A 12,500-nucleotide genomic window follows, 5' to 3' on the forward strand; every position below is an offset into this window, starting at 1 on the left:
GGCTTTGGTTTCCTCACTGCATCTGAAATTGAGGGTGCATAGTTGAGTATCTCCAGATCTCTTCAGCTTATAAAAGTCTTTGATGCCAGGCTTGGTGGTAGACACATGGAATCCCACGTGCTTGGGAAGCAGAGGCTCAAATAAAAGCCTTTGGTGCTAAGATAATTAGTGGACTAATTTTTTTTTTTTGCCAGTCATGGGGCTTGGACTCAGGGCCTGAGCACTGTCCCTGGCTTCTTTTGCTCAAGGCTAGCACTCTGCCACTTGAGCCACAGTGCCACTTTGGCGTTTTCTGTGTATGTGGTGCTGAGGATCGAACCCAGGGCTTCATGCATGTGAGGCGAGCACTTTACCACTAAGCCACATTCCCAGCCTGGACTATTAGTTTTTAAAACATGGTAAGACTGCATTTCATAATAAGATAAGAATTTTTTGGATTTCAGGGAGAAAGATGGTAGTGTAGAGAATAATTTTGCTTTATCTTTATTCTCTTATTTTCCTACAGTTCTTATTGGCTACATGCACACCAAAAATCATTCTGTTAAGATGTCTCCTTTATCCATAGTCACAGCCCTGGTGGATAAGATTGGTAAGTAGCAGTAGTTTCTAGGCATGTTTATAATTTTTAGTAATTAGAAGATAATGTTGAGATAAGAGGAAGTACTCTTACAGGGAACTTTTGAATACACTAACAAGGTATTTATAATTAGGTATAAGGGCTTTGCATAATTCCAGTTTTATTTTTATATTCTTTACATTGTTTACAGTTTTCAAAAGACATACACATTTATTTTCCGGGTTCTAAAATTAGTTTGGAAGACCAGAAATAAATGTACTAGAATTTGCCAATTTTCCCAGTGATAGTGTACATTTTTTTTTTTTTTTTTTTTTTTTGGCCAGTCCTGGGCCTTGGACTCAGGGCCTGAGAACTGTCCTGGCTTCTCCGGCTCAAGGCTAGCACTCTGCCACTTGAGCCACAGCGCCGCTTCTGGCCGTTTTCTGTATATGTGGTGCTGGGGAATCGAACCTAGGGCCTCGTGTATATGAGGCAGGCACTCTTGCCACTAGGCTATATCCCCAGCCCGATAGTGTACATTTGTAGGACAGACAAATGTTGATGGGGTTTGCATGCTGATTCACTTTCTGTTTTCAGATATGTGTAAGCAGAGCTTAAGCCCAGAGCGGGACATTAAGCTTAGTGGCCATGTGAGCTGGGTTGGGAAGACATCCATGGAAAGTGAAGATGAAAATGGTTCCAGGTATGTATACACCTGAGATTGTCCCCATTTAAATACACAGTGGCAGAGGAAATAATCCATATGCAGGCGTGTAGCTCATAAGAGCTAGATTAACAACTGACAGTTTGTGACATACACATGCTTGATTAGTAGCTTCCTTTTGGGAAAAGATGGTCATGCTCTTTAATGTTTACATTTCATATTTATTTGTAATCCTATATCATGTCAAGGTGCGTTTTTCTATTTTTAACAAGGGAGATTTCACAAGTCTGAGTTATGTTAGATGTGAATATGGTTAATCACTGATTATTTTTCCTAGGGCTGCTGTATCTCAAAGTGGCTGTATCACAAAGTACCACAAACTGGTGGCTTAATAATCCCAGAAATTGCCAGGCACAGGGGGCTTATACCTGTAATCCACTTAGGAGGCTAAGATCTGAGGATTGTGGTTTGAAACCAGCCGAGGCTGGAAAGTCTGTGAGACTCTTATTTTTAGTTAGCCACCAAAAGCTGGATGTGTAACAATGGCTCAAGTGGTATAGAGTGCTAGCCTTCTGTAAAAAGCTCCAGCACCATGCCCAGACTATTGAGTTCAAGCTCCATAACCGGCATACACATACATAAATCTCAGAAAATGCTAGGTAAGGTAGTACATGCCTATAATTCTAGGCACTGAGCAGGTGGAGGCCAGGAGGATTGAGGTTTGAGGCCAGGCTGGGCAAAAAGTTAAGCCCTCATCTCAACAAGCGACTAGGCATGGTGGCACAAAACTGAGACCTTATCTGAAAAGAAAGCAAAAAATGACGAGGGGCATGGCTCAAGTAATAGAGTACCTCTATAGAAAGCACAAGGCCCTCAGTTCAAACCTTAGATCAAACAAAACAACCCCCCTGCTTAAAATTTATTGTCCCGCAGTTTGGAGACTATAAGTCCAAAATGAGGATGTCAGTGATGCCACGTTCCCCTTGCAACCTGTAAGCGCGAGCTTTCCTTGCCTTTTCTGAGTCTCTGTCTCTGTCATCACATTGCTGTCTCCTTTCATTATGTCTCTTATTAGTCTGTGAATCATATTGAATTAGGGCCCAACCTATTCCAGCATAACCTCATCTTAGCTAATTATGTCTGCAGTGTCCCTGTTTCCAAAGAAAATGACTCTTGTTGGTTGGAGTTTAGATTCCCATCTATTTTTTTTTTTTTGCCAGTCCTGGGCCTTGGGCTCAGGGCCTGAGCACTGTCCCTGGCTTCTTTTTGCTCAAGACTCTACCACTAGAGTCACAGCACCACTTCTGGCCGTTTTCTGTATATGTGGTGCTGGGGAATCGAACCCAGGGCTTCATGTATACGAGGCGAGCACTCTTGCCACTAGGCCATATTCCCAGCTCCCATATTTTTTTTTGTGTGTGTGTGTGTGTGCTAGTCCTAGGGCTTGCAGGACTTGAACTATGTCCCTTGGTTTGTTTTTTCTTGTTCAAGGCTAGTGTCCTACCACTTGAGCCTCAACTCTGCTTTTGGCTTTTTGCTGATTAGTTGGGGATAGGAGTCTCTCAGGTTTGTCTTCAGGATGGCTTTGAATCTCTATCCAACAGATCTAAGCCTCCTGAGTAGCTAGGATTACAGGCATGAGCTACCAGTACCACAGCATCTAAGCTGATCTTGAATCCCATCACGCACCTTCTCAAAAACATTCCATGACCCTCATCTGTGGATGAAGTCTAAAGCATTTGATAAGCAAGTGCTCATTAACTAGCTCCATTTTACTTTTCCAGCTATATTCCCTCCTTACCATTATGTACCTTCTTAGTACTCACCTCTGGTCGCTGCGTAGCCTAAGAGTAGGGAGTGAGTTATATATGTTTACATTCTCAGTACTTGGCATTTGCAAATTCATTACAGTAAAGCATACTTTAGGCCAGGTACTGGTGGCTCACGCCTGTAATCCTAGCTACTCAGGCTGAGATTTGAGGATCATGGTTCAAAGCCAGCCTGGCAGGAAAGTTCCTGAGAATCTTATCTCCAATTAACTACCAAGAAAACCAGAAGGACGCTGTGGCTCTAAGTACGAGAGTGCTGCTAGCCTTGAGCAAAAGAGCTCAGGGGCAGCGCCCAGGTCCTGAGTTCAAGCCCCACAATCGGCACCAAAAAATAAATTAAAAACAGCTTAATTTACATAGTGAATGAGTGAGCTTGTTACTTATGCTTTTTCTTTTTGCCTGAATTTCCCTGTGCCCTGGTTCCTGGCCAGGTACATTCTTACTTTGCTTCATGTTTGACCTCTTTCTGCAGAACAAGTTACAAACATATTGTTTCTCTTTCACTAGACAACAAACTCCATAATACCAGGACCCAAATGAAGTCCCCTAGACTACTTTCTTTTTTGCCAGTCCTGGGGCTTGAACTCAGGGCCTGATCACTGTCTGTGGCATCTTTTTCCTCAAGGCTAGCACTCTGCCACTTGAGCCACAGCACCACTTGTGCTTTTTCTATGTATGTGGTGCTGAGGAATTGAACCCAGGGCTTCATGTATATGAGGCAAGGACTCTACTAACTAGCCATATTCCTAGCCCCCTAGCCTACTTCTGACACTCATTCAATTTAGCAATTTACTGAGCACCTATTCTGTGCTGAGGGATATGCCGCCTGCCCATCTTTGTGCTGAATGAAGACAGGTAGTCTGTCTACAAAGAGCTCAATGTACAGAGCAGGATGGTCTTACACTTCAGTGGTTAAAATGATCCAGGTGCCTGTGACTCACACCTATAATCTTAGTGCTCAGGATGCTGAGATCTGAGAATTGTGTTCAAAGCCAGCACGAGCAGGAAAGTCGGTAAGACTCTTTATTTCCAATTAACCACCAAAAAGCGAGAAGTGGATCTTTGCTTAAGTGGTAGAGTACCCGCCTTGAGCTAAAAAAAAGCCAAGCAAGAGTGGGGAGGCCCTGGGTTCAAGCCCCAGAACCAGCACACACACAAAAATAGTTTTATTATTATCATCATTTCTTGGCCAGGATGCTTGGCCCTTTGTACAGGAACATCCTTTGTTCTGAAGGCTTTCCCTCTGGTTCCCACTAGAGGGCGCCAGACACCACTCCATATACCTGGATGCCTCCCACAGGGGTAGGTTCTACCTCTCTCCCACTGAAAAATCACCATGAAGAGGACATTTTAGGAGCTCTGATGAACTGGGCCTGGGGAACCTGCATGGAGCCTGGGGGCAAGCAGAGTGCCCGGAAGTGTGAGGCCCAGCGAAAGGACATCAGGCAGAGGCATGGCTGAGAATGGAACCCCAGCCTGTGTGTCCGAGCCATTGTCTCTAGCCCCAGCTAGCAAGAAAGGCGGAGGTGTGGAGGCAATGTTTGTAAATCGCTGGCAAGCAGTCTTGCACTGTGTTGAAGGCTTGCAGTGCAGGTGCTGGGAGAAACGAGACGCACTGAAGCTAGGATTAAGGAGGGAAGAAGCGTAGTATGCTGACCTCTAGTACCTGCTGGGGAGGGAACTGGACACATTTTTGGGTTAGAAATAGCTTCTTTCAGTACCTTGTCTCTGTGTGTGTGCGCATGTGTGCACACGTGCATGCACATGTGTGCCTCAAGTGAGGCTTGAACATGGCTTTGTGCTTGGGTTTTGAGGTTGGAGCTCTCTACTTGAGCCACAGTTCCACTTCCGGCTCCCCCCCCCCACCCCCGATTAACTGGAGACTGGTAGTGGCTTCAGACCTTGCTCCTCAGGTGTCAGCCTCCCGAGTAGCCTAGATTATAGGCATATACTTATAGCGTCTGGCTCACTATTTTATTTTTATTTTTATTTTTTTTTTTGGCCAGTCCTGGGGCTTGGACTCAGGCCTGAGCACTGTCCCTGGCTTCTTCCCGCTCAAGGCTAGCACTCTGCCACTTGAGCCACAGCGCCGCTTCTGGCCATTTTCTGTATATGTGGTGCTGGGGAATTGAACCCAGGGCTTCATGTATACGAGGCAAGCTCTCTTGCCACTAGGCCATATCCCCAGCTACTATTTTATTTTTTGGATCTGCCTCTCTTGGTTGTTTTGTTTGCCAGTCCTGGGGCTTGAACTCAGGGCCTGAGCACTGTCCCTGGCTCTTTGCTCAAGGCTAGCACTCTACCACTTGAGCCATGGCGCCACTTTCAGTTTTTTCTGTATATGTGGTGCTGAGGAATCGAACCCAGGGCTTCATGTATACGAGGCGAGCACTCTACCACTAGGCCATATTCCCAGCCTGAGCTGCCTCTCTTGGCTGTACAGGCTTATAGGAATAAATACCTCCCAGAACCTCCAAAGCCAATGCATTGTAAATATTTAACTTAATTCGTAGACACATCACTGGTCCGCCCTTTCTTGGGAGCTCCTGTGCTTGCTTGGCTAAGGAGCATGGCCGTGGGCTTATAGCGGGCATGCAAGCCGTCTGACAGTGTTAGTGTCTGTGAGTGTGCTAGGAGGTCCAGCTGGTGCATGTGCCTTCAGGAAGAAGTGCAGGGGCCCCGAGGAAGCTCAAATTCCATGTGATGTGGGTAGTTCAGAGCTGATTCTTGGGAGAGCCCTCTGTGGCCTTTGCCTGTGGGTCTCCATTATTCCCAGCTCCGCAGACCTTCCTAGCACTTGTCAACCAGTGCTGTGTTTGGGTTGTGAGCTGACTATCTCTTTCACTGGCTGAAGGGCTCCATGGTCATCTTTGCCATTCTCTAAGCCTCATGCTGTTCTGGCTTAAGGCAGACCTGTGTGAATGGTGGTCAACGAATACACTTCTACCTCTCTCTCTCTCTCTCTTTTTTTTTCCCCATTTCATGCTTTCTCAAAACAGGCATGCCCTCAGAAGTGTGGTAGGTGTTCCTCAAGAATGCAGTTCTTATATCTCCTTTTTCTTTCCTTTATTCTTTAGTTGCAAGATGATGCATTTTGTCCTGTTTTGGATGCAACGTTTGTAATGGTGGCTCGTGATTCTGAAAATAAGGGTAACTGATTATTTTTTCATAATTCTTTATTTTGAAGAATTTCAAAGAGAAGACTACAATGAATTTCCATATATGCATCTCTTGGACTTCAATAGTTTGAACTGCAATTTGGGGGCAAATTTATCTGTTTTTTTTTCAATGAAAACACATAAACCAAGCACTGGTAGCTCACACCTAAAATCATAGCTACTCAGGGTGAAATCTGAGGATTACAGTTGGAAGCCAGCCCAGGCAGACAAATCCAGGAGACTCTTATCTCAAGTTAACCAGCAAAAAGCCAGAATGGGAGGCATGGCTCAAGTGGTAGAGTGCTTGCCACAAACCAAAAGGGTGAAGCCCTGAGTTCAGGCTACAGTACTGCCTTCCCTCAGAAGAAAATGTATAATATTTAAAAATAAATCTTAGACATGATATTTTACTTCTACATATTTTAGACATCTTTTCGAAAAGAAGCTATTTTAATGTATGTGTTAACTCATTCATATTAGTGAGGTTTGTTGTAATGTTTCCACACAGTCGCGCAGCAAGCATGGAGGAAATCCAACACATTTGCAGGCTCTAGTAATCACCATTTTACTTTCAGGTCAAATTTTTTTTTATTAGCTCCCATATTTGAGAATCTTTTATGGAAGCTCTGTCTCTCTGTATCTGGCTTATTTCTCTTTAGTCTAATGCCCTCTAGTTCTATCCATTTTGCTGCACTTAATTGTATTTCTTTTTTTTTTCCAGTTGTGGGGCTTGAACTCAGGGCCTGAGCACTGTCCCTGGCTTCTTCTTGCTCAAGGCTAGCACTCTACCTCTTGAGCCATAGCGCCACTTCTGGCCATTTTCCATACATGTGGTGCTGAGGAATTGAACCCAGGGCTTCATGTATACAAGGCAAGCACTTTACTACTAGGCCATATTCCCAACCCCTCTTTCCCCTTTTTTGTTTGTAACTGGCCACTCAAGCTACAGTTCCCCTTCCAGAATTTTGCTGTTTAATGGGAGATGACTCTCCTGTATTTATTCTGGGCTGGTTATGAACTGCAATCCTCAGATCTCAGCCTTTTGAGTAGCTAGGATTATAGCATGAACCATAGGTGCTTGGCTGCTCAGTTTATTTTTGAGCTACAGTTGTGCTTCTTGCCCAGGTGTGCCTTTGTACCATGATCCAACCTATTTTGGGCTTCCCATCTTAGGTAGGATGTCAGAATCTGTTACCACCCAAAGTTTCTTTTATTGATATAGAGTCATGCAGAAGTTTTGGTCTGGGCTGTCCTGGAACTCAGTTCTTCTGATCCTAGGCTCCCATCTCCCATGTAGATGAAATGCCGGGTATGAGTCACTGCATTCATCTATTGATTGAGATGGTGTCTTGTGAACCTTTCAGCCTGGGCTGGCCTCACACTTGATCTTTTTTTTTTTGCCAGTCCTGGGGCGTGGACTCAGGGCCTGAGCACTGTCCCTGGCTTCTTTTTGCTCAAGGCTAGCACTCTGCCACTTGAGCCACAGCGCCACTTCTGGCCACTTTCTGTATATGTGGTGCTGGAGAATTGAATCCAGGGCCTCATGTATACGAGGCAAGCACTCTTGCCACTAGGCCATATCCCCAGCCCACACTTGATCTTCTTGATCTGAGCTTCTTAGGGTAGCAATGATTACAGGCATGAGCCACAGGCACCTAGCTTAAAGTATACAAATTATGCTTGATTTTATATCGTGTGTATGTGCGTGTGTGCGTGCACACATGCGTGTTCTGGAGCTTGAACTCGGCCTCATGCTCTTGCTTGGCCTCTTTGCTCAAGGCTGGGGCTGTAGCTCTTGAGCCATGCCTCTACTTCCTTTAAGTTTTTCTATAGCAGCTTTAATAAAGACATAATTTCTATGCCACACAATGGAGTCATTGAAAGTGTACAGTGTGAAACTGTACATCTTAATATTGTTCATGTGTTCACAAGTTGTGCAGTGTCTCTAATCTGTTGTAATGCAGCATAATTGTGTGTCCCCACTACCCTCCTAGGCTTCATGTCACCAACTTGTTGTAAGGGTACACTGTTCCATTACAAGTTCCAACTTATTCATGGTGATTTTTCTTTCTTTCTCTCTCTTTTCATGTGCAGTACTGGGCTTGAACTTGGGTCCTGGTGCTGTCCCTGAGCTCTTTTGTTCAAGACTACTGCTCTACCATTTGAGCCACATCTCTACTTCTTCCTCCTCCTTCTTTCCCCTCCTCTCTTGTTTCTTTTTGGTAGTTAATTGGAGATAGAGTCTCACAGACTTTCCTGCCGGGACTGGCTTGAGCTTCGATCCTCAGATCTCAGCCTCCTGAGTAGCTAGGTTGTAGGTATGAGCCACTGTCACCTGGCTTTGCTTTTGTTCTTGTGTGGCTCTCTCTTGCTACTACTAACTGTCGATGGGAGTAGGGTCTGCAGCCTGTGTGAACTGGATTAAGCACAGGGCAGATTGGGCACAGTGTCACTGTGTTGCTCATGCTCTATCAGGTGCATCATTTCAGGAGGCATATTTTGTTTTCATGATGATGCTATGATGCTTATTCATGCAGTGGATTCTTTAAATTATCTTTAAGTAGTTGTACAAAAGAGTTGCCATTGACAAAAGCAGCTTACGAAAAGAATGCGTTTTGGTCAATGTCCCTTTGAACATTCTCACCTCTCCCTCCCAACCCCCTCTCCTTCCTCTTCGTTTTCTTGAAAATATGGAACATTTACCAGATTTGTGTGTTGTCTTTTCTCAGGAGCCATGGTAATCTTCATACCAATTTTCGTATATATGCTCCTAAAGCGAGCACTCAAGCAGTAAATTCATGGTTCCCAGCAACATTTATGCCCAAGGTAGACAAAGAGAAAACTCTGTACTTGGTGGAGGAGGGCATGCGATTTGATTGTTCTTTGTACAGGACATTCTGGCAGCCTGAGAAAGTCTTACTTGTACTAGAAACTTAGTTTTGGAATCATCAATGAGAATTTTTTTTAATGTAGAAATCTTCAGTTACCTAATGTCACAGGTGGTGTGCATTGAAGAGGCAAAGGCAAGAGCATTCGAGTTTGAGACCAGTCTGGGTTATATAGTGAGACCCTATCTAACAGGAAGAAAAAAGAAAAGTACTTTAGCCAGCACCAGTAGCACATGCCTGTCATCCCAGCTAGGTGGGAGGGGTACTATCAGGACGGTTGTGATTCCAGCCTGGGGAAGAAATGCCTGGGAAGAAGCTGAGCCCGATGGACGCCTAAACAAGATGGGTCATGAGCCGCATGATGGCACAGGGAAGGAATTGACATTCAGTCTCACAAGTAACCAGAGCAAATCATAAGTTAGAAGTGTGGTTCAGGCAATAGAGTGCATGCGTAGCAAGCACAGGCCCTGAGTTCCAATGCCATGAGTTCAAATCCCTGTACTATCCCTGCCTAAAAAAGGAGAGGAGGAAAATACCTTGACTAACTTGGATCTGAGAAAGGACTGGCGCCCATCGATTCCTTGCTATTCCTACAAACTGCTTTTCAAACACTGATGCCATTGCTTAAAGTTGCTCTCAGAGGATGCTTCTTGTTTTCTTAAATTTTATTGTCAAGGTGATGTACAGAGGGCCTTCTAACTTTCTAAACTCCATTTCAGTTCTTTCCTATCCACCAGTGCTTCGTTGAGTTCTGGATTCTATCACAGTGAAGAAACTAGCTGTGGGCTGGGAAGATGGCCTAGTGGTAAAGTGCTCTCCTTGCATTCATGAAGCCCTGGGTTCTATTCCTCAGCACCACATATATTAAGAAAAAGCCGGAAGTGGTGCTGTGGCTCAAGTGGTAGAGTGCTAGCCTTGAGCTAAAAGAAGCCAGGGACAGTGCTCAGGCCCTGAGTTCAAGCCCCAGGACTGGCAAAAAAAAAAAAAAGAAAACCAACAAAAACCTAGCTGTTTTCCTAAGTTTTTATTTTGGAAAGTAGACGAATGCAACAAACCTGCACCTCATTTTTACCAGTTAGCAGGATACCACATTTGTCTTACTCTGGCATTTTGTGAATATGGGCTTAAAGTCGAGCCTTTTTGTTCGAGGCTGGTTCTCTACCACTTGAGTCACAACTCCATTTTCAGGGCTTTTGCTGGTTAATTGGAGATAAAAAATCTCAGACTTCTACTTAGGCTGGCTTTGACCCATGAGTCTCAGATCTCAGACTCTGAGTAGCTAGGATAGGTGTGAGCACTGGCTCCCAATTTGCTGTGTTTCTCTGAATCATCTGAGTGGAAGTCTGAGGTGGCTCTACCTGTCAGTGGTTTAGCTTGTATCTCCTAAGAATAGACAATTGTCCTACACAACCTTCATGTCTTTATATTACATCTAAGAAATGTAGCCAGGCACTGGTAGCTCGTGCCTATAATCTTGGGTACTTAGGAGGCTGAGGTCTGAGGGTTGCAATTTGATGCTAGCCCAGGCAGGAAAGTCTGTGAGACCCATCTCCAATTAACTGCCTAAAAACTGGAAGTGGAACTGTGGCTCAAAGTGGTAGAGCACTAACCTTGAGCAAAGAAGCTCAGGGACAGTGCTCACGTCCTAAGTTCAAGCCCGTGACTGACCAAAATAAACTTAATGGTAAAGCAATGATCTATTATATGATCCATATTTAGCTCTCACCACTCGTTTCTAAAATATCCTTAATACCTTTGTCTGTAGACTTAGGATCTGATGAAGAATCATATATTACATTTGATTACCGTGTTGATTTAGAAGACTCCCCTGGCCATTTTCTTTTTCTTTTTCCTGTGCTGGTACTGGGGCTTGAACTCAGGTCCTTTTGTTCTGCTTTTTTGTCTCAAGGCTGGTGCTCTAACATTTGAGCCATACCTCTACTTCCAGCTTTTTGCTAGTTAAATGGAAATGGAGTTTCTTGGATTTGTCTGCCCAGCGTGGGTTTGCTCTGTGATTCTCAGATTTCAGCCTCCTGAGTAGCTAGGATGATAGATGTAAGCCACCAATGCCTTGCCATTTTCTGTCTTTTAAGACACTGATTGGCATTCACTTTTGGTGGTATTACGGTTGAAGTCAGGAGTTGTGCTTGTTTAGCAGGTCCCCTACCATTGAAGCCATTCTCTCAGTCCCTTTTTGCAATCGGTAATTTTCAAGATAGTGTCTCAGTTATACCCAGGCTACCCTAGACTGTGATCCATTTATGCTTCCGTTTGTTGCTGGGCAGGGATGACATTGGTTAATATGGAGTCTCATGAACTTTTATGCGCAGGCAGGCCTGCCTTACATTGGGGTCACCTGATCTCTGAGGCCTCCAAGTAGCTAAAATTACAGGTTTGAAGCACTGTGCTCAGTGACATTGACTTTTTTGTGTGTGTTGGTCTTGGTGCTTGAACTCAGGGCCTAGGTATTGTCCTTGAGCATTTTTTGCCCAAGGCTTGCATTTTGTAGTTAATGGGAGATAAGAGTTTATGTGTCTTTGAACCAAGATCCTCCGATCTCAGCCTTCTCAGACATTCACATTTTGTGAGGATTCCTTCAGCCTCTTCCATACATAGGCCCATATTTGACTGTTTTCTTATGATGAGAATCAAGTTAAAATATTGGGCAAATGCCAGAATTTTTTTCATAATGTGCATTTTCTAGTATTCCTTTCTTTTTCTTTTGTTGGTCGTGGGGCTTGAACTTTGGTCCTGGGCACTGTCCCTGAGCTCTTCAGCTTAAGGCTAGGGCTCTACCACGTAAGTCACAGCGCCACTTCCAGTTTTCTGGGTGGTTAATTGGAGATAAGAGTCTCACAGACTTTCCTGAACTGGCTGGCTTTGAACTGCAATCCTCAGATCTTAGCCTCCTGAATAGCTAGGATTACAGGTATGAGCCACTGGTGCCTGGCTTCTAGTGTTCTGTAACAAGAAGGCTTCTTTTATTATTTTCAGTGTTCATGTGTAATCAGTAAGCTTTACCTAAAACAAATAGTAAATCTGGTGGGTAGCAGGGTGCCAATGGCTCATGACTGTAATCCTAGCTACTGTGAAGGCTGAGCTCTGAGGATCACGGTTTGAAGCCAACCTGAACAGAAAAGTCCTATGAGGCCCTGAGTTCAAGCTCTATAACTGCAAAAATAACCAACCCCCCTCCCAAACCCAAACCAAAACATGAGTGGGGAAGTGACTCATCTTAAATTATTATGCAATAGCATTTTTTGGTTGGTCATGGGTCTTGAACTCAGGGCCTGGGTGCTCCCTAGCTCTTTCTGCTCAAGGTTAATGCTCTACTGCTTTGAACCACAGCTCCACTTCTGGTTTCCTGGTGGTAAATTGGAGTCTCACAGACTTTCCTGTCTGGGC

General features: G+C 44.4%; 1 protein-coding gene across 1 annotated transcript in view; it reads left to right on the plus strand.

Annotated features, from left to right (window-relative positions):
• Nucleotides 1-12,500, plus strand: part of Acot9 (acyl-CoA thioesterase 9) — a 27,110-nt gene that overhangs the window by 9,266 nt on the left and 5,344 nt on the right. Inside the window, 4 exon segments of the mRNA XM_048335492.1 lie at nucleotides 422-589; nucleotides 1,154-1,236; nucleotides 1,238-1,252; nucleotides 6,127-6,201. Of these exon segments, the coding sequence (XP_048191449.1) occupies nucleotides 422-589; nucleotides 1,154-1,236; nucleotides 1,238-1,252; nucleotides 6,127-6,201 (341 nt within the window).

Source organism: Perognathus longimembris, chromosome 28, assembly GCF_023159225.1.
Source record: "Perognathus longimembris pacificus isolate PPM17 chromosome 28, ASM2315922v1, whole genome shotgun sequence".
Lineage (NCBI taxonomy): Eukaryota > Metazoa > Chordata > Mammalia > Rodentia > Heteromyidae > Perognathus > Perognathus longimembris.